At 55.9% G+C, this 21,501-nt stretch overlaps 1 protein-coding gene across 1 annotated transcript in view; it reads left to right on the plus strand.

The window, feature by feature from the left end:
* Positions 1-21,501, plus strand: part of FBN3 (fibrillin 3) — a 55,088-nt gene that overhangs the window by 21,022 nt on the left and 12,565 nt on the right. Inside the window, exons 30-50 of the mRNA XM_039251578.1 lie at positions 975-1,097; positions 1,271-1,393; positions 1,753-1,878; positions 1,966-2,088; positions 2,883-3,005; positions 3,455-3,616; positions 4,557-4,625; positions 6,202-6,327; positions 9,765-9,890; positions 10,281-10,430; positions 12,827-12,898; positions 15,472-15,597; positions 15,824-15,949; positions 16,244-16,369; positions 16,716-16,832; positions 18,128-18,256; positions 19,001-19,120; positions 19,862-19,987; positions 20,729-20,881; positions 21,025-21,090; positions 21,291-21,416. Coding sequence (XP_039107509.1) covers positions 975-1,097; positions 1,271-1,393; positions 1,753-1,878; positions 1,966-2,088; positions 2,883-3,005; positions 3,455-3,616; positions 4,557-4,625; positions 6,202-6,327; positions 9,765-9,890; positions 10,281-10,430; positions 12,827-12,898; positions 15,472-15,597; positions 15,824-15,949; positions 16,244-16,369; positions 16,716-16,832; positions 18,128-18,256; positions 19,001-19,120; positions 19,862-19,987; positions 20,729-20,881; positions 21,025-21,090; positions 21,291-21,416 — 2,538 coding nt within the window. The remainder of the gene's footprint in view (positions 1-974; positions 1,098-1,270; positions 1,394-1,752; positions 1,879-1,965; positions 2,089-2,882; positions 3,006-3,454; positions 3,617-4,556; positions 4,626-6,201; positions 6,328-9,764; positions 9,891-10,280; positions 10,431-12,826; positions 12,899-15,471; positions 15,598-15,823; positions 15,950-16,243; positions 16,370-16,715; positions 16,833-18,127; positions 18,257-19,000; positions 19,121-19,861; positions 19,988-20,728; positions 20,882-21,024; positions 21,091-21,290; positions 21,417-21,501) is intronic.

Below are 21,501 nucleotides of genomic sequence, written 5' to 3' on the forward strand. Positions count from 1 at the left end.
CCCGGGTGTCCGTGGCAGCGGTCCCCAAGCATCCCAGCCTGATGACTGGACGCGCTACGGAGGCAAACATTTCCACAGTTCATTAGTCACTGACTTAGGCTCCTAAGCGCTGCCGTTAACAATTCCCACCAACCCGGTGTCTCAGATCCACAAAAACGTATTCTCTGTCCGGAACGGTTCTGGAGGCCAGAAATCTGAAATCAGCACGTCTGCAGGGCTGGGGCGCTCAGAGGGGGACTCTGTCCCACGCCTCTGCTGCCTTCTGGTGGTGGCCAGGAGTCCTCTGCGTGCCTTGGCTTGTCAGTGTGTCCCTCTGAGTCTGTCTCTCATGGGCTGTCTCTGTGTCTGGGTCCCAACTGCCCTCTCACAAGAATGCCGGTCACTGGATTAGGGCCACCATAATCCGGGACGACCCCATCCTAACTTGGTTACATCCACGCAAAGACCTTGTTTCCAAATAAGGTATTGTTCATGGCTTCCGGGAATCCGGACTCGAATGTATCTCTCTGGAGGACGCAAAGATACGGTGATACGGTTATTTCAATGTGTGTCAGAATCCTACGTGGTGTAACAGCCTCCGATCCGTGGCTTTAGAAGGATCGGATTAGAATGTCGTTTAGAAGGAAATCCTGCTTTAGAGTGAGGACGTTTGGGACACCTTAGGACAGTTACTCAAGTCACCCCAAGCTTCTCAGATCCTGCCTCAGATCACTTCAGAGGGCTGCTGGGAGCCTTTTGGGTTTGGGGGTTTTCCTCCTGGGCTCTGGGTGGCGGGGGAAGCCACTGAGGTGGGTGGGGGGCTTTCTGGGCCAGCTCCCCCCTCCCCGGGAGGGTCCTTGCCCTTTCCCTGCTGCTGTAGTTCCTCCCTACTCTGCACCCGAAGCCCTATTTCTGCAAAGCCCAGGCTTTGTGGGGATGCTGTGTCCTCCTCTCCTGGTGCGGTCCCTCCTGTGACCGGGTCCCTGTCCTTGCAGATGTGGATGAGTGTGAGCTTGGGGGACACAGCTGTGACAGTCACGCTTCCTGCCTCAACGTCCCGGGGAGTTTCAGCTGCAGGTGCCAGCCAGGCTGGGTGGGGGATGGCTTCGCATGCCACGGTGAGTGCCTGGGGGCCGGCGGTCTGGGCAGAGCAGCTGAGGTGGGTGGGGGCGCCAACAGGAGACGGGGCGATAGGGGAGGGGTCTGGGCCCAGGGGTGTCGGGGGGGGGTCGGGCAGGGCCGAGATTGGAGATGTGCACACTTGGGGGCCCCCGGGCTCCGTGTCCTGCAGACCTGGATGAATGCTCCTCCCGGGAGCACCAGTGCAGCCTGCGAGCCGACTGCCTGAATGCTCCCGGCTCCTACCTCTGTGCCTGCCACCAGGGCTTCACCGGGGACGGCTTCTCCTGCGAAGGTGAGAGCGGGGTGGGGTCCGAGAGGACAGCCACCGGGCTGGGTTCCACCTCACAGCGATCCCAGCCGGCACCCCACACTGGGGTGCCAGAGAGGATGCGGCTTCATCCCCGCGGGGCCACGGCTGAGTCACCAGGGAGGGGGGCGTCTTCTCCCCTGGATTCTGCACAGAACCTTCTGGACATGGAGTGCAGGAACACCCAGGAAGTGGAGGTCCCCTGTCTACCCGAGTCGGGGTCTGAGTTCCCGGTACTCCCCGGAACCCTGGGTGACCACGCAGAGTGTGATCGGGCCCCCTGCCTGCCCCGAGTGGGTCCTGGCCAGCAGGCCCCCAGCCCTCTGCCTCTCGGGGTCCCACAGACAGGGACGAATGTGCTGAGGACGTGGACCTCTGTGAGAACGGGCAGTGCCTCAATGCCCCCGGCGGGTACCGCTGTGAGTGCGAGATGGGCTTCAGCCCCACAGAGGACCACCATGCCTGCCAGGGTGAGGCCTGGGGCTGCTGGGCCGGGGGAGGGGGGCGCAGCAGGAGCAGGCTGCCAGGCAAGGCGGGCTGACCTGGGGTCCCCACAGATGTGGACGAGTGTGTTCTCGGGAACCTCTGTGTGTTCGGGAGCTGCAAGAACCTGCCTGGAATGTTCCGCTGCGTCTGCAGCGAGGGCTACGAGCTGGACCGCGGTGGCGGCAATTGCACAGGTGTGGGGTCAGCCAGGCTGTGGGGGTGGGAGGGGGGTCAGGGCTCACTGCCTCCCTGCCCTCAGATCTCTTCTCGAATGTTCTATTCTGAGGGTGGGGTTTGTATGATCCCCCCATCTCCAGATGATCCCCGTTCCCATCAGCCTCCTCCATTGACATCTGTTATCTCCTGAATAAATGCAGTGAATGAATGAAGGTGTGCTTCCTCCACTACTGCCATCAGAATGATCTCCCACTTACATATTTAAAATGGAGTCAGCAGACTTTTCCGGCAAAGGACCAGATAGGAAATATTTTTGGCTTTCCAGCCATACAGGCTCTGTCACAGCTACTCAACTGCCTGGTAGCTCAGAAGCAGACACACACAGGCAGTATGTAAATGAGTGGGTGTGGATGTGTGCCAATAAAACTTTATTTACACAAACAGGCAGGGGGCCAGCTTTGGCCCACTGATAATAGCCTCCCAACCCGTGGCTTGAAAGCATGTTCTAGCTGTTGGGCGTTGTGGGTTGGCTGTGTGGAATCCACGGCACAGGAAACTTTCAAGGGGCAAACCTCCATGCCCAGTGGAACAGAACGGGGAGGAGAGGAGGGAGGATGGGGTCAGACAAACCAGGGCAGACCCTGGAGGCTGCTGTCTCTTCGGGCTTTCTTCCCAGGGGCGGACATGGCCTCACTCCCCAGCCCACATCCGACACTGAGGGCTTCAGCTTCCCAGGAGGAGGGCAGGAGGGAAGTGGATGGAGGGAGGACTCCCCGCTGACGGCATCGCCTTCCCCCTCCCCCACCAACAGATGTCAATGAGTGTGCAGACCCTGTGAACTGCATCAATGGCCTGTGTGTCAACACCCCCGGCAGCTACCTCTGCAACTGCCCCCAGGATTTTGAGCTGAACCCCAGCGGGGTGGGCTGTGTGGGTGAGTAAGCCCTCGGCCCCAGCTTGGGACCTGACAGCAGGTGAGTTGGGCGGAAACAGGGCCTTTGCTGGCCCCTGGTCAGGGCCACTGAGCCTGTGTTCTAACACACACTTCCACTCTCAGGGCACACGCGTGTGCACACACACACACACCTCCAGGCCCTGGCCTGGAACAGCGTCCCTGCCCATTTGTTCAGACACCCCCTTCTGTCCCTGTGCTCTAACCACTCTTATGTACATGTACACACACAGTCACGTGTGTGCACATATCCACACATACAGAGGTGCAACCGTACACTCAGGGACGCATGCGCACTGGGCCGCGAGTCAGAGCCACGCCCACAGGCACGCACGCGCACTGGGCCGCACACATAGTTACCCACAGAGGTGTGGCCGCACGCGTGCTGTTCTCTCCTGCCCCTTGCTAACCACCCCTTTCTGCCTGTTCAGACACCCGGGTCGGGAACTGTTTCCTGGACACGCATGACCGAGGGGATGGTGGCATCTTCTGCACAGCTGAGATCGGGGTTGGCGTCACCCGAGCTTCCTGCTGTTGCTCCCTGGGACGGGCCTGGGGTAACCCGTGTGAACTGTGCCCGATGGCCAACACCAGTGAGTCTCCGGGTTGGGGGGGACACAGGCGAGCGCTCCCCGGGACTTCGGGGGTCACTTCACTAAGGGAGGGACATGGAGAACCAGAGGGGGACTCAGGCTCGCCCTGAGTCCCACAGCGTATCTTTAGCAGTTCATCGGCTCTGTCTCCTCTCTCAGCGTCTCTCCGTCCTTCCTCCCAGCAAATTCCCTGTGTTTCTTTTCGCTTGCTCTCTCAGTCCGTCAGCCAGCAAACATTGAGAGTTCCTCAGTGCCCTGTGCAAGGGCTGGGGACCCAGAGCAGGATGAACCCCAGCAGGGCACACTGACCCTCACCCGTAAACCGGTGGCCCCTGGGCTGTGGGAGTGGGGCTACTCAGTGGTGGCCGTGGAGAGGAAGACGATAAAGGAAGACTTCTCAAGACAAGGGGCTTAAATGAGGTTTTGAAGGATGAGTAGGAGTTTTCCAGGCAGAGTGGGGGGAAGTGTGTGTGATGCAGTGAGAACAGCATGTGCAACGGCCTCAGGTTCACACACCTGTCCACCTGTTTAGATGTGTATGTGTGTGTGTGTGTGTGTGTGTCCGTGTGTGTGTGATATCCTGGGTCTTTCTTTCAGTGGGGGAAACTTGCAGTCACACTGGTCTGGTTTTGGATCAGAAGGAATCACCTGCCTCCACCCCCGGCTACTAGCACACAGTCCATCTGTTCCTATGTTGAATGTGAACACATGTTCACACACACACACACACACACACACACGCACTGCCCCCTCTTCCCAGATTGGCCAAAGTCTCTGGGCGTCAAGAGGCTGAGGAGGTGAGGGGATGTAATGGTGTGGTAGAAGGATGCAGGACCCATTCTGGAGCCCTTTTTGGGAGACCTCAACCCCCCTGCCTCCCCTGGGCTTCGCCTATATGTCCCACCTGACAGGCCCTCAGAACAACCCGTTTCCCTTGCAGCCGAGTACAGAACCTTGTGCCCGGGGGGCGAGGGCTTCCGGCCCAACCCCATCACTGTCATTCTGGAAGGTGAGTCCTGGCAGGCCATCCACTTGCGTCGTCACCAACTGAGCTTTTTCTCATCCCTGCCTCGCCAGGGTGCACAGGGCAGGGCAGGGGGCGCATCCTCCCTCCTCAACGCCCGGCAGTGAGACTAAATTGTTCTTAGTTTTTGGTAAAGTTTTTGTTTTTTATTTCATCCAGCTTTTCTTCCACCTGTTGGTTTAGTGATTCATCCTTCCACCCACCCACCCATCCATCCATCCATCCATCCACCAACCAGCCATCCATCCACCCATCCATCCATCACCCACCCACCTATCCATCCATTCATCCATCCACCAGCCAGCCAGCCATCCACCCATCCATCCATCCCCCACCCACCCACCCACCCATCCATCCATCCACCAGCCAGCCAGACACCTATCCATCCATCCCCTATCCACTCATCCATCCATCCATCCAACCATCCATCCATCTATCCTTCCATCCTCCAGCCAGCCAGCCACCCATCCATCCATCCCCTATCCACCCATCCATCCATCCATCTATCCATCCATCCTCCAGCCAGCCAGCCAGCCAGCCACCCATCCATCCATCCATCCATCCATCTATCCATCCATCCTCCAGCCAGCCAGCCACCCATCCATCCATCCATCCCCTATCCACCCATCCATCCATCCCTCATCCAATCACCTACCTATCCATTCATCCATCCCCCACCCACCCACCCCTACACACATATATTCCTTATTCACCCACTCACCAGCTGTCCATCCATCCTACATCCAGCCACCCACCCACCCACCCATCCACCCATCCCCCATCCAACCACCCATCCACCCATCCATACATATATTCTTCATTCACCCACCCACCCATCCATCCTTCCCTCCTCCATCCACACATGTATACTCCTCCATTCACTCATCTACTCATCTACCCACTCCCCATTCATAAATTCTCCATCCTTAACCCTTCCTCCTTCCCTTCCTTTCTCCCACTATCCTCCCTCCCTCCCTTAATTCCTTCCTGTCTTCCATGCATACATACATCATCCATCTACTCACCCACCCACGCACCCATCCATCCATCCACTTATCCATTTTGTCATTGGCTCACTTCTTATTCAACCACCATTTTTTATATCCATCCATCCATCTTTTTTTTTTTTTTTTAAGAATAAGCTCTGTGGGGCTTGAACGCATGACTCCAAGATCAAGAGTCGCATGCTGTACTGATTGAGCCAGCCAGGCGCCCCTCATCCACATCCATCCTTTATGCCCAGGGGGTGATAAGATAGGAGAATTCTATCCAGACGGAACTATGTGATGGATGGGTAGGTGAATGGGTGGATGGGAGGCTGGAGTAGGAAATGAAGAGAAAGGGGGTGAATTCAGGGTGACATTGACTCCAGAGGGTCTAGGCGCAGCCTCCAGACGGACCCTGGCCCGAACCCTCCACATGGCCCAGGGCTCTCAGGTGTTCTCGAAGAAGCAGGACTGTCTCCTCCAGGGCCGAGGAGAGCCCCAGGCAGGGTGTGGGTGTCCCCCGAGGCCTCTGCTTGGGTTTAACAGCCAAGCACGGCCTCTTCACTTCCTGACAGACATCGATGAGTGCCAGGAGCTGCCCGGGCTGTGCCAGGGGGGCGCCTGTGGCAACACCTTCGGCAGCTTCCAGTGTGCGTGCCCACCCGGCTACCACCTCAATGAGGACACCCGCATCTGTGAGGGTGAGTGTGCGCCTTCCTCCCTGGCCTCGCCTCCTCCTCGGGTGCCGGGGCCTGAAATGCGTTCAGGGGCCCCACTCACCTGCCTTGCTGCCTGGGGGCCCATTAGGAGGGTGGGAAGCTTCATCGGAACCCCCAGCCTGCCCTCTGCTCTCTGCTGCCACCCTTTCACTTCCTGCCCGCTTGGATGGAAATGGCCGGCTTTGCTATGGCAGCCACGCCCGTCCTCCTTTGGGCAAAAGCTGACCAAGGCCGCAGAGCTGAGAGCGCGGGGGCGGGGTGGGGGGTGGGTGCAGACCCAGGAGGAGTAGCCACATTGTTCCTCCAAGCAGCTGTCTCCTCGCTTCCCTCCGTGGGGCATCATAGTAACGACCAGCAGGTAACCGGTGTTTGTGACTGTGTGACGCCCTGCGCTGAGCACCTTCAGTTGTTATTTGTTCAGTCACCACAACAGCCCCATGATGGGGATGTTCCTTTCAGGAGCCCATTTTTCAGATGCAGAAACTAAGGTGCAGGGAGATTGAGTTGACTTGTCCAGAGGCACCAACTAGTAAGTGAGGGAAACCCAGCCATTCTGGTCCTTGAGACTGAGCTCTTCCAATGGAGTATATTAAGTCAGTCCATCCACCCACCCACCCATCCATCCATCTGCCATTCATCCATCTATCTAATCCATCCATCTATCCATCCATCCATCCATCCATCCATTCATCCATCCTTCCCTCTATCCACCATCTACCTATGCATCTATCCATCCATCCATCCATCCATCCATCCATTCATCCCTCTACCTATCCACCTATTTATCCATTCATCACTCTATCCACCCACCATCCTCCTATCCATCCATCTATCCATCCATCCATCCTTCCTTCCATCTGTCCACCCATCCACCTATCCATCCATCCATCCACCCACCCAACTATCCATCCATCTTTCCATCCACCAATTCATTCTTTCTTTCCCTTTCAACAATATTAATTGAACACCTACATGTAGCCAGACTCCAACACCAGCACACAAGGAAAGATGATGTATCTTTTCCTCGGAACAGCGCTGTTTAGAAACTGAAGGAAATAGGGAGGAAAGGAAGAGATCCAAGATCAAAACACCAACTTCCATTGTACGTGGAAGTGGAAGCTGTCGCACCAGAATCAGAACCTAAATGCTTGAAAGATGTTTTATTCCTCTCTGCCTCCCCCATCTCTTGGAATAGCAAGGAAGAAAGAGAAGGGTCCTGGGCGCCTGAATGGCTCAGTCGGTTAACTGTCAGGTCACAATCTCACGGTCCGTGAGTTCGAGCCCCACGTCATGCTCTGTGCTCACAGCTTGGAGCCTGGAGCCTGCTTCCAATTCTGTGGCTCCCTCTCTGCCCCTCCCCCCTTGCACTCTGTCTCTCTTTCAGAAGTAAATAAACATTTAAAAAAAGAAAGAAAAAGAGAAGACCCGTTAACAAATAAAGTTCACACAGGGCAGGGAGCCTTTAACCTGAGCGCTGACCTTGGATGTGCAGCCTTGAGGGCTAGGGGGTGCACTGGGGGGCTGCAGTCCTATGCGGCAGTACAGACCCCTATTCCCCAAAGGGCCCACACTTGGCTTAAGGCTTTGCTGCCGCCATCTTGAAATTCTTCATGTGTCTCGAACAAGGAGCCCCAGTGTTCATTTTCCACTGAGCAAACCCTGTAGCTGGTCCTTGTCAAATGGTTTGTCTCACTCTTGGAATCACTGGGTTGTATGGTGATTCTATTGACTATTCTGTTTTGTTCGAGTAACTGCCAAATGGTTTTCTGCGGTGGCTACAGCACTTTACATTCTCATGTACAAGGGCCCCAGTTTCTCCGCATCCTCACCAACACTGGTATTTTCATTGCTCAAAGTTCTACGGTCCAGTGGGTGTGAAGTGGCATCTCGTTGTGGTTCTGATTTGCATTTCCCACTGACTAAGGAGCATCTTTTCCTGTGCTTCTTGGTCATTTGTGTATCTTTGGAGTAGTGCCTGTTCATGTCTTCTGCCCATTTTTAAATGGGAGTTGTTTGTCTTTTTTTTGTTGTTGAGTTGTGAGAACTCTTTATATGTTCTAGATATAAGACCCTTATCAGATAAAGTTTGCAAATAGCTTCTCCCATTTTGTAGTTGTTTTTTTTGCTTTCTTGATGGTGTCCTTTAATGCACAACAGGCATTGATTCCGATGAAACCAAATTTATGGGGTTTTTTTTCTTCTGTAGCTGTGTTTTAGTGTCCTGTAAGAATCCATTGTCAAATACAAGGTCATTAAAATTTACCCCATGTCTTTTTTTTTATGTTTATTTATTTTTGAGGGTGAGACAGAGTGCAAGTGGGGGAGGGACAGAGAGAGAGGGAGACACAGAATCCAAAGCAGGCTCTAGGCTCCAAGCTCTTAGCACAGAGCCCAATGCAGGGCTCGAACCCATGAACTGCAAGATCATGACCTGAGCTAAAGTCGTATGCTTAACTGACTGAGCCATCCATGCGCCCATATAAGAGAGTTTTTTAAATTTATTTAAGTAATCTCTAACCCAGTGTGGGGCTCAAACTCACAACCCCAAGATCAAGAGTCTCACACTCTTCTCATTGAGCCAGACAGGCACTCGTATAAGCAGAATTTTTAAGTTTCCGTGTTTGATTGCTCACTGGCAGGGTACAGAATACAGCTGATATTTGTGTATTGGTCCTATATTCCACAATTATGCTGACCTCACTTATTAGCTCTAACAGTTTTTATTTTGTGGATTTTTAATAATATTTTATTTTTAAGTGGGGTACTTTGGTGGCTCAGTTACTTGAGCCTCCGACTTTGGCTCGGGCCACGATCTCACCGTTGGGGGATTTGAGCCCCACTTCGGGCTCTCTGCTGTCAGGAAGAGCTCACTTCTGATCCTCTGTCCCCCTCTCTGTGTGCCTCCCCCATTTGTGCTCTCTCTCCCCCTGGCTCTCTTCCACGCTCACATGCTCTCTCGCTCTCTCTCTTTCTAAAAAAAATAAAAGTGGGGCACCTGGGTGGCTCAGTCGGTTAAACATCTGACTTGGGCTCAGGTCATGATCTCATGGTTCATGGGTTCGAGCCCCGCATCGGGCTCTGTGCTGACAGCTAGCTCAGAGCCTGGAGCCTGTTTCAGATTCTGTATCTCTCTCTCTCTGACCCTCCCCTGCTCATGCTGTCTCTCTCTCAGAAATAAGTAAAACATTAAAACAAAAAAGAATGTAGCAATCAAAAATAAATAAAAATAAAAAAATAAAAGTGAGATCATAGTAAGCTGCTTTTCTTTTTCACTTAACACTATGTCGGATCTTTCCATGTCACTAAAATGCCTGTGCCTTTCAAGCTAATCTTGAACCCGATAATGAAGTGGCTCCACCAGGCCTGGGGTTGGGAGTTCTCCCGACCACTCCTAGAGGCTGCCCACCCCTCCCCTGCAGACATCGACGAGTGCTCGGCACACCCGGGCATCTGCAGCCCCGGTACCTGCTACAACGCCCTGGGGAACTACACCTGTGTCTGCCCTGCGGAGTACCTGCAAGTCAACGGTGGCAACAACTGCATGGGTACAATGTGTGATGACTGGGGAGATGGGCAGTTGTGGGAAAAGCACTTAGGTGTGGGAGGGAGTTCTAAGAGTCTCCAAACCTTAGAAGAGTGTGGAGAGCTGTGTGTAGGGGAGTAGAGAGAGGGAGGGTCAGTGTATTTGAGTTGCTGGTCAGTAGCGAAGAACAAGATGCGGGATTGGGGGGCCCAGGGCTGTCATGAATGGTTGTCCAGGTTGTGCACTGTCCAAGAAAATCTAAAATGTAAAAGGCATCCCATGTGTGTTGGGGAAGAGGCATCAAGCCAGTGCTTTTCAAATGGATCCATGAGTGAGTTCCCAGCCATCTGGCTCTCTCTTCCTCTCTCTTGGCTATCTTTTACCAACACTTCTCTTCTTAACCCAACTGCAGACATGAGGAAGAGCATCTGCTTCCGGCACTATAACGGCACGTGTGGGAATGAACTGGCCTTTAACGTGACGCAGAAGATATGCTGCTGCTCAGACAACATCGGCCAGGCCTGGAACAGACCCTGCGAGGCCTGCCCCACCCCTGCCAGCTGTGAGTGCTCCCTGCGCCTCCTCCTCCCCTCCCCCACCTTGTTTCCATCTCGGTCCTTTTTAGTGCAGTGTTTAAGGGGGCACACCTTAATTGGGGCGCCCAGATTAGCTTTCATCCTACCTTGTTCTGGTGACGCCTAAGGAGTTGAAAATATGTCCTAGTTGACGTACAGAAAGCATCAGTCTTAGGGCGGGTGAAGCATCTTTCCTTCTACGTGCAGATTTGGGGGTTCAAAATGGATCCGTGAAGCTTATGTTTTGAGCCCTTGAAGACTCACAGACTATTTTGGGGGGAGGCTCAGTGAGTACTGGGGCCAGGGACCCAGGGGCCCCATGAAGGCGCAGGCCCGGGGAAGCTCTGGGGAGAGCTGCTGAAACACTGTTTGGGATGAAGAAGGGTGTTCCGGGCAGGGAACAGCATGAGCAAAGGCCTGGGGGAAGAACTGAGCAGCAGATCATGCTGGCAGCTGGAAAGAGAGCTGGTAGAATGTTCTAGCCGCCGGCCCAGGTATCAGAGCCGCAGGAGTGGGGCAGCGATTGAAAGTGGACAATGAGGACGCTCCAGTGTGCTGTGGGCTGAACGTGTCCCCCACCCCACCCCCACCAGCTCATACGGTGAAGGCCTGGTCCCCAGTGTGGTGCTGTTGGGAGAGGCCTTGGGGAGGGTTAGGAGACCCCCTGAGGGGGGGCCGGGGCCCTTCCGAGGAGACGCGTGTGGGAGACCATCTCCACCGTGAGGGTGAAGCAGGCAAACAGCCGTCTCTGAACCAGGGGGCGGCTCCCCCAGACGCCGAGTCTGCAGGCGCCTTGGACTCCCAGCCCCTAGAACTGTGGGAAGTCCATTCCTGCTGTTTGAGCCACCCACCCGGTCTGTGGGATGTCATGAGAGCCGTGCAGGCTGACGGAGACTGTTAGTTTCCTTGGGCCGTGGCCACAAATTACCACCAGTTTGGTGGCTTAAAAAAACCCAGAAGTTAATTTTCTCCCAGTTCTGAAGACTAGAAAGAAGCCAGAGGCCAAGGGGGCAGCGAGGCCGTGCCCCCTCCAAGGCTCTAGGTTAGGATCCTTCTTGGCTACCTCCAGCTTCTGGTGGCTCCGGGCATCCTTTGTGCTCCTGGCTTGGAGCTCCATCCCCAATCCCTGCTTTCATCTTCACGTGGCTGCTTATCCCCGAATGCCTGCGTGTCTCCCCGTTTCTTGTAAGGACACTGGTTGTTGCATTCAGGGCCTCCCTAACCCAGGGTGTCCTCTCTGCTCCGGACTGCATCCACAAACTGTTTCCCCAGACAGTCACACTCAGAGGTTCTGGGTGGACGTGAGCTTGGGTGGCTGAGGATGTTCATCCCGTGCAGGGCAATGGAGAGGGGATCATTATTGGGCATTTCTGGGTGGTGGGCCTGTTCTGGGCTTTGGGAAGCAAGACCAGGGCAGACCCCGGCTGCGCAGGCTGGGAAGGAGCCGCAAACGGCCAGCTCTGGTCAGGAGACTGTCGAGACAGATCAGATGGCACCCTTGGTGTGAGCGCTGGGACCTAGGCACCTGCTCCGTCTCGTGCACAGGAGCCTGAGGTGCAAGTGGAATGAGACGAGCAGCCAATGACGCAGGTAGAAGGCTGAGCAATGGCCAGGACAGGGCCCTGGGGAAAGGTGGCAAGGTGCCACTTGCCTAAATACCTGTCCGCGTCCACGTGGGGGGCCCCGGAGACACCTGCCCTCTCTGGGGATTGCAGTCTGGGAGGCGGCCTGGCGCATTGCCAACGGGATGTGACCAGAGGATGAGCTGCCCTGGGGGAGCCAAGGGCGGGCCATCAGTGTCTGTGGTGGGGCGGGGCGGGGGGTACACCCCAAGGGAGCCTTCCCTGCGGGCTGCCCTGAGTCCTCAAGGCTGGAGTGGGCTTTGCTGGGGAACAGCAAAGGGAACAGGATGTGCAAAGTTCCCGCGTGGGATGGCTGGATGGGGGATGAATGATGGATGGTGGAGAGCGGGGCCTCCCCAGACGTGTAATGAAATCAGCGTGATGGGAGGGCAGGAGCCACTGCTAGAAAGGTAGGGGCGGGGTGGGGGGGTGGGGGTGAAGCTTTTGAGGTCCAAACTGAAGAGTCTACCTATTCCGGCGAGGGCAGCGGGGTGTGGTCGGCGGCACTCTCACAGGGAAGAGATAAGAGAGGTCGCATCTCTGCGTCTCTGTGTCGGAAGATCACGGCGCGCAGGTAGACAGAAGGCTGCTCGGCTGCTGGAGAAAGCGGCTGCGAGGCTGAGGCTAGTTACCAGCGGCCAGATGGGGGCGGGGCTGCGAGGCCTGGGGGACGCGGTGGGCGGGGCGTCGGGAAGGAGAGGGCGTGTCCTTCCTGGGCGCCCGCAGCCCCAGCACCCTCCGCCCTGCCCTCCTTTGCCCAGTGGACTACCGGATCCTGTGCGGAAGCCAGGCCCCCGGCTTCGTCATTGACATCCACACGGGGAAGCCCATCGGTGAGTGCTGTGTCCCCTGATTGTAGCCTCCAGGCCCCTCTGTCCCCAGGGCCCTGACCTGTCCCTTCCATCGCCCCCCCCGCCCGATGCCCACACTTCTGCCTTCCCAGACCAGGCCAGGAGTCCTGTCCCCAAACAGCTCCCTTTATTTAAAAAAAAAAAAGTAAGAGCTTTTTTATTAAGTTATTATTCATTTTTGAAAATCCTGATAACATACATATAACGTGAAATTTACCATCTTAACCATTTTTAACTGTCCAGTTCAGTGGCATCAAACACACACACACTGTCAGACAACCATCCCCGCCATCCATCTCCAGAACCTTCCATCTCCCCAGACGGAGACTCTGTCCCCATGAAGCACAGACTCCCCCTCGCCCCGCCCCACCCCCGGCTCCCACCAGCTACTCTCTGCCTCTGTGGATGGAACCCCTCTTGGGACCCCCTGTGGGTGGGGTCACGCAGGACATGTCCTTTTGTGACTGGCTTCTGTCACTGCGCAGTGTCCTCAGGGTCCATCCATGTGGTGTCAGGTGTCAGAATGCCCTTCCTTTCTAAGCCAAACAAGATTTTGTGCAATTTAACCCCTGAAGTGCCCTGTCTCAGCTTGTGATGTGGAACAGATGAACCCATTTCCGGTGGTGTTCATCCCAGGATGTGTCTCCTTTTTTTTAAACAGCCGGGGCACGGCAGATAAGCCGTACTTCCCCAGCAGTTACCACGTCAAACCTAAGTCTCCTTCACTCTCCCAGGGTTCCCATGCTGTATGCCCCAAGGATTTCTAGATCCTTCTTCGTGCATTTCGGTATACAGAGGTCCCCATTGAAAATGCACAGCATTGTTTTCTGGGGAAAACAATGACATTTTCTAATTCTAGAATTCCCTGCCTGTTGGTTTGCAACTCACTTTTCGCCGGCCACCAACAAGCTGTGAAGACCCAGGCAGGGGACTGCATGCAGTGCCCCCTCTTGTCCCATGTGTGACACGCCCCAGGTCACCAGCCAGTCCCCCGTGGACAGGCACTTAGGCTGTTTCTGGATTCCCTTTTTATACAGTTGACACTTGAATAGCACGAGCATTTGGAGCACAGAACCCCATGCAGTTGAATATCCACCTATAAATTTTGATGCCCCGCCCTCCCCCCCCAACTTAACAAGTAGTCTGCTGGTGACCAGAAGGCTTACCAATAAGGTAAACGGTAGTTTAACACATGTTTTGAATGTTGTAGGTATTGTATATCGCATTCTTACAATAAAATAAGCCACAGGCAAGAAAATGTTACAGGATAACTATAAGGAGGGGCGCCTGGGGGGCTCAGTCCGTTGAGCGTCTGACTTCGGCTCAGGTCATGATCTCACGGTTCGTGGGTTCGAGCCCTGCATTGGGCTCTGTGCTGACAGCTCAGAGCCTACTTTAGACCCTCTGTCCCCATCTCTCTGCCCCTCCCCAATTTGTACTCGCTAAAAATAAATAAACATTTAAAAAAAAAGAAAGAAAACTGTAAGGAAAACACATTTACAGCACTGTATTATATATATACAAAAAATAAATACAGCTAAGTGGCCCCTTGCAGTCTGAACGTGCGCTGTTTAAGCATCGGCTGTATAGATAATAGTTTTATTGGGATATAACTCACATATCATACGCCTTGCCCAGCTTAAGTACAATTCAGTGGTTTTCCAGGTCTTCACAGAGCTGTGCTGCCATCACCACTAAATTAGAATATTTTCTTTTCTTTTAACGTTTATCCATTTATTTTGAGGTCGAGGAGGGCAGAGAGGGAGAGAGAGAATCCCAAGCAGGCTCTGCACTGTCAGCATAGAGCCTGACATGGGGCTCGAACTCACGAACCCTGCAATCAGGACCTGAGCCCAAACCAAGACTGGGCACTTAACCGACTGAGCCACCCAGGTGCCACTAAGTTAGAACATTTTCATCACGCAAAAAGACACCTAGTCCCCGTGAGCAGACACCCCCCCCCCCATTCTGTCCTCAGCCAGCCCCTGGCCACCCCTTTTCTACTTTCTGTGCCTATGGATTTGCTCTTCCGGGCATTTCTCATCTATGGGATTGTAGAGTGTCTGTCCCTGCATCTGGTTTCTCCCACTGAGCATCGTGCACTCGAGGCTCGCCCACACGTAGCGTGTCAATGTTTCACCCCTTTTTAAGGCTGAGTTATGTTCTGCCCCCTGGATGGACGTGGTTCGTTATCCTTTCTTCTGCTGACGCCTCTGGTTTCTTGCTCAACATCATCCCAGGACCCCGCCCCCCCCCTTCCTGCTCTCACAGGGGCCACTTGACCCCGGCAGACTGCTGGTGGCAGAGGCAGGCTTCCTGGGCCGCAGCGATCATGTTTTCAGTTGAGAGATGCTACCCCCCCTCCATCTGCTCTTTGTCTTTCGTCCTGCCCCCTGGTCTCTTTCTGGCGCCAGAAAGACTTCAGCTGCCACTGGATTTTTCCAGTGTGCTTGTTTGTGGCCACCCCTCCTCCCAGACTGCATGGCCCCTTGGCCCAGGGTCCCCAGGTACTCCCGGGGCCTGGGCTGCCCCTGACGGCCGACGCCCCTCCCCAGACATCGACGAGTGTGGGGAGATCCCCGCCATCTGTGCCGATGGCATCTGCATCAACCAGATCGGGAGCTTCCGCTGCGAGTGCCCCGCGGGCTTCAGCTACAACGGCGCGCTGCTGGCCTGCGAAGGTGCCGCCTGCCCTGCGTCCCCAGCCCTGGGTGGGAGGCAGGTGCCCCGCCCCAGCTCCCTGGACGAGAGTCACTTAAGCTAATCCCTTCCGGGGTGGGGGGCTCCATCCCTCGTGACCACTCTCCACTTCCGGAGAGATTCCCCGCTCTGCTCCAAAGCCCGGGCGGGGGTTGGGGACGGCTGGCCGGGAAGCCTCCCGCACTCCCGCCCCTTGGTCTTCCGCAGACGTGGACGAGTGTGCCAGTGGGGAGAGCCCCTGCCGGCGGAATGCCGACTGCGCCAACATCCCCGGCAGCTACCGCTGCAAGTGCGCCCGAGGCTACAAGCTGTCGCCAAGCGGGGCTTGCGTGGGTGAGCGCGGACCCCAGCAGGGTGCAGAGCCCGCCTCTGGCCCCTGTGGCGGGCGGGGCGAGGCTCCATCCGGGCCCCGGGGTGGCGGGGATGCAGTGCTCCTGCTTGGAGGGCTTGGGAGGGTGCGGGGAGCACGCGCTGGCAGCAGCTTGAATGGGGGGCTTCCAGTTAGGTTCTGGCTTCCCCATCACGGAGCCCAAGGGCTCAGCCAGCAGTGTGTGTGTGTGCGCGCGCGCGTGCGTGCGCGCATGGTGGTGGGGTTCTGGGGACACCACACTCCTTGCCCTCCCCCAGGACGGAACGAGTGCCGGGAGATTCCAAACATCTGTAGCCATGGCGACTGCGTGGACACGGAGGGCAGCTACACTTGCCTGTGTCACCGCGGCTTCCAGGCCTCTGCCGAACAGACCCTGTGCACGGGTGAGCGCCCCTTCCTGTTCCCTCCCGGAGAGCCGGGCTGCCAGGCCAGAGGGGCCTCGCCTGTGAGGGCAGTGCTTTCATCCATCTGGTTCTCACACAGACCCAGGTTTGAGTCCTGGCACTTAGGACCTTGGCCAAATGACCGTTATTCACTTACCATTTGTAGAAAGGGAGTGATAATTAGTTTCAGGGGCACTTTCCAGCCATCACCCCCAGGGATCACTGCCCATCCATCTGGACAGGGCTGGGTGCAGGAGAGGCGGGCTGGGTCCAGCCGGGCCCTTGGTCCCTGAGCCGTTCCTTGCCCCGGATGAGCTGGGCGGGGCTGGGGGCTTTGCTCTGCCAGATGTGGACGAGTGTGACCAGCAGCCATGCGGAAATGGGACCTGCAAGAACGTTGTTGGCTCCTACCACTGCCTCTGCTACCCTGGCTTCGTGGCAACACACAGCGGAGACTGCGTGGGTGAGCCACGGGGGCTGGCGGGCAGGCGTCAATGCTCTGCTCTGAAAAGCGTGTCCTTGGCCTGAGGGCGCCCCTCTGAAACAATAAAGAGATCCCCCCTGGCCCCAGGGATCTCTTCAGGAAGCCAACCCCAGTGGTTGGTGCTCCCTCTAAAAATGATTCAACAAGATTTCCCACACGTTGCAATGGTCAGGTGTCAGGGGGTCTCTTGCTAGAGCTTATGCTCAGGTTGATGGCAGCAGATGGACAGTATAGGGGACAGCACAGACGTGGGTGATGTGATGCTTCCAGTTAAGTGCAGTGGTTAAAAGCACACGTTCCAAAGTCAGGCAACATGGATTCAAATCCCAGCTTTGCCACCTGCCAGCTGTGTGACCGCAGATGAGTCATTTTACCTTTTACCTCTTTAGGCTTCAGTTTCCTCTTTTGCAAAAATGAGAAGAATAATAGTACCTACCTATGTTAACATTAGACCAAATAGATGGTAATAACAAGGAATGTTACCAGAGATGTAAAGAGATATCATATAAAGAGGCCAATTCCCTGAAAAGACATAATAACCATAAATACATACGCATCTAACAACAGAGCTTCAAAACATACGAAGTAAAAAATGACAGAGCTGAAAAAGAAATAGACCCACAGTTACAGTTGGAGACTTCATCACTTCTCCCTCAGTAAGAGAGAGAACAAATATAAAATCAGTAAGGATAGGGAAGACCTGAACAACACTGTCAATCACCTAGACCTGGTCGGGATTTATAGAACATTCCAGAACATAACATCCTTTTCAAGTGCACATGGACATTTACCAGGAAAGCCCATATTCTGGGCCATAAAACAAACCTCAGAAAATTAAAAAGACTTGAAGCCACACAAAGTAGGTCCTCAGAATGTAAGGGAAGTAAATTAGAAACCAGTCACAGAAAGACATCCAGGAAAATCCCCAAATATTTGGAAATTAAATAGTATATTCCTAAAGAATCCAGAGACCAAAGAAGAAATCATAAGGGAAACCAGAAAATATTTTTGAATTAAGTGGAGATGAAAACACAACAAAATTTGTGGAGTTCAGCTAATGCAGTAGCCAGAGGCAAATTCATAGCATTCAGTGCTTATACTAAAAAATACTGCCATCTGTTTCAGTGGATAGTTGGCATATAGAGCTTAGCACTTGAGTACATGATAAGTTGAAGTCCCTGCCATCGACTCAATTTCCTCATGGACAGAAGTGCAAGGGAGGCTCAGAGTCCCAGGACTCTGGGTGACCCTGCCTGCCCATATCCCCTCTGCAGACATGGATGAGTGCACCACCCTGGCAGGGCAGGTTTGCCGATTTGGCCAGTGCCTCAACACAGCTGGCTCCTTCCACTGCCTTTGCCAGGATGGCTTCGAGCTCACGGCCGACGGGAAGAACTGCATGGGTGAGTCTCACCTTGGAGTGGGGAGCCATGTCCACCAGCCCCTGCTCCAAGTTTACCTGTGGTTCATACCTCCAAGCGATGATGGTTCCATTTCATAATCATGCACTTATTTTAAGGTATAAAAGGAAATACAACTAGCACATCACAGCCATGTTTTCACAGGGTTTGTGGTTTAGGGTAAGGCTGTCTTAAAAACCTTAGTTTTCAGGGCGCCTGGGCAGCTCAGTTGGTTAAGCGTCCAACTCTTGGTTTCAGCTCTGGTCATGATCTCGTGGTTCGTGTATTTGAGCCCCGTGTCGGGCTCCACACTGAAAGCACAGAGCCTGCTTGGGATTCTCTCTCTCCCTCTCTGCTCCTCCCCTGCTTGCACTCTCTGTCTCACTCTCAAAATAAATAAACTTAAAAAAAAAATTTTTTAAACCCTAACTTTTCTGAAGTAAAGAATGGCCGAGGTGGTACATGGATTACACGAAATCTTGAAAAGGGGTCTATAAATGGCTTAAGATTAGGGACCTTGTTCTTTCCCTTGGACATCACGTGGCTTCACCGATAACCCCCACTTCAGGACCCAGAATGCCCTTCCCAGGCCGTCTCTGTTTTCCTGGTCTCAACCCTTCCCCTGGATCCAGAAAGACCTGTTCTAGGGCCCTTGGCCATCATATGGTCACCATAGATGCCCGTCCCAGTCCCAAGCGAGCCCCTGTCACAGGCTGGTGCCAGGACCCCTCCCCTTCGTCTCCCCAGACACCAATGAGTGTTTCAGCCTCGCGGGAACCTGCCTGCCGGGCACTTGCCACAACCTCGAGGGCTCCTTCCGCTGCATCTGTCCCCCTGGCTTCCAGGTGCAGGACGACCGCTGTGTCGGTGAGTGTCTCCCTGGGCCTCTGTTTTCCCATCTGTAAAATGGGAATGCCAGCTGGGGTCGTGGTGAGGGTGGAGGTGTACTCAGCACAGCACCCGATGCAGCTCTGTACACAATAACTGTTATGAGGTTCATTTTGGATGCTTGGCTTGGGTTCTCTCTCTGGGACCCACAGACTTCTTCACCGATCCTGTAAAATGGGCATGGGTGTGGGGCTGCAGGGCACAGAGAACACCTCACTCTCGATGGGTGGGGGTCAGAGACCTGTCTGGCCAGAGGTCCCCCTGTGTAAGTCCCTGTCTGCGTGACTTGGTACCGAGTCAGCAAATCTGGACCAGTCTGGCCTAAGCAGATGGGCTAGCCCGGTACAGAGCGGACCAGCCTAGATACGTCTGGCCTCCCTCCTCTGATGTATTCTCTCTGGGCTCCCCTAGCTAGCGTGAGCTAGCCTCATCCCGTGTGAGCTAAGTTTATCCGGTCTCGGTTAGCTTCGCACAAAGCTAGTCACTGAAGATGAACTTTTCCTGACCATGACCCCTATCCTGGGGATACCTTCTAGAAAGGACTCCTCCCCCACCCCCAACACAGCCCAGCTAGTGCTCTGGCTCATACTGAGTGGGGAGGGCCCCTGTTGGACGTCTGTCGGTCCCAGACCCTCCCGGTGGGGCCCCCACTCTGTCCGCCACCCCTCCCCCCCAGAGCTGAGGCTGCCCCCCACCCAGCTCATGTCCCTGCCCCTTCAGACATCGACGAGTGCTTGGAGGAACCCAACCTCTGCCTCTTTGGCACCTGCACCAACAGCGCCGGGAGTTTCCAGTGCCTCTGCCCACCTGGCTTTGTCCTCTCTGACAACGGGCACCGCTGCTTTGGTGAGTCTTTGCTTCTGTCTTTGAGAAGAGGTGGAAGGTAGGGCGACAAGAGTCAGGACACCCAGGAAAAAGGGGCTGCGGTTTCCTGCGGGTATCGCCAGGACCTCTAGAGGTGCTTCCCGGCCTTGGCGGGGTTAGTCTCGTCCAAACAGCCTCTGAGCAGACAAGGCACTTGCACCCAGGGCTGTCCTGCCCCAGTCTGGCCTCACCCCGCCTCCGGGGCTTCGGCTGCCCTCCGCCAGCTGGCTTCATCGGAGCTGGGCCAGCCTCAGCCAGCCGAGCCAGCCACCCCTGCTCAGGATAGGGGCAGCAGAGCAGAGGGCGGGGCACTCCACTCAGTGTTGTTCAGACCCCAACGTGCCCTTGAGGACTTCTCAGGCCGATGAGAGTCCGGGGCTGCTGGTGGTGGTGGGGTCCGTGGCAATGATGGGAGTCTCAGGTCCCAGGGCCTTTGGCCCCCCCTGGAATCACTTGCTTCCCTCTCCGGGAGGGGTGGGGGTGTTGCTGCAAGGGCTTCCCACGGCTCCAGCGGAAGCCCCCGGGCTGGCCCTCCTCGGCCTGGTGGGGGTCACATGCCCATCTCGGAGCCAATCACCGCAATGGGGAGTGGGGCCTGGAGGGCTCTGATTGGCTGCTCAGTAGGGTCAGGGCCCTCGGTGTTCGGGGACCGAGGCGACAATCCAGGCACTACTGACGACCTTTCAAATGTTTCCCGGGGGGGGGGGGCGGTCACCCCCACAGACACGCGGCAGAGTTTCTGCTTCACCCAATTTGAGGCCGGGAAGTGCTCTGTGCCCAAAGCTTTCAACACCACCAAGGCCCGGTGCTGCTGCAGCCAGAAGCCCGGCGAGGGCTGGGGCTACCCCTGCGAGCTGTGTCCCCAGGAGGGCAGTGGTGAGCGCCCTGCGCTGTCGCGCCTCCCCTGAGACGCCTGCCCGCCCACACCGGTGTGGTTTCCTACACACGCTGGGGGGAGGGGCGGCCCTGGCGGCTGCAGCGGCCCCCGACCCTCACCCCCTTCTCCGCTTGGTGTCCAGCTGCCTTTCAGGAGCTCTGCCCCTTCGGCCACGGGGCGGTCCCAGGCCTGGATGACTCCCGGGAAGGTGAGCCCCTCGCCCACGAGCTAAGGGCCCCTGCCCGGGCGCCTCGCCCTGTGTGGGCTCTGCCTGGCCCCCGTCCCCAAGCCTCAGGCGCCCTCCTTGTCCGGGTGGCCCTGCACCGCAGGGGCGTGGAGGGGAGGAAGGGACCCCGAGAGTGGCTGGGGCGGGACCGAGGCCGTGGCCGCCACCCCTGCCGCCCGCAGACGTGAACGAGTGTGCGGAGAGCCCCGGCGTCTGCACTAACGGCCTTTGCGTCAACACCGACGGGTCCTTCCGCTGCGAGTGTCCCTTCGGCTACAGCCTGGACTTCACCGGCGTCCGCTGTGCGGGTGAGCGAGCAGCCCGCCTGCGCGCCCGGGGGGCAGGAGCGGCGGGCAGGGCAGACGTCACTGCCGGCGCGGCCGACACCCTGGC

Source organism: Hyaena hyaena, unplaced genomic scaffold, assembly GCF_003009895.1.
Source record: "Hyaena hyaena isolate Hyena2069 unplaced genomic scaffold, ASM300989v1 scaffold_396, whole genome shotgun sequence".
NCBI classification, from domain to species: Eukaryota; Metazoa; Chordata; class Mammalia; order Carnivora; family Hyaenidae; genus Hyaena; species Hyaena hyaena.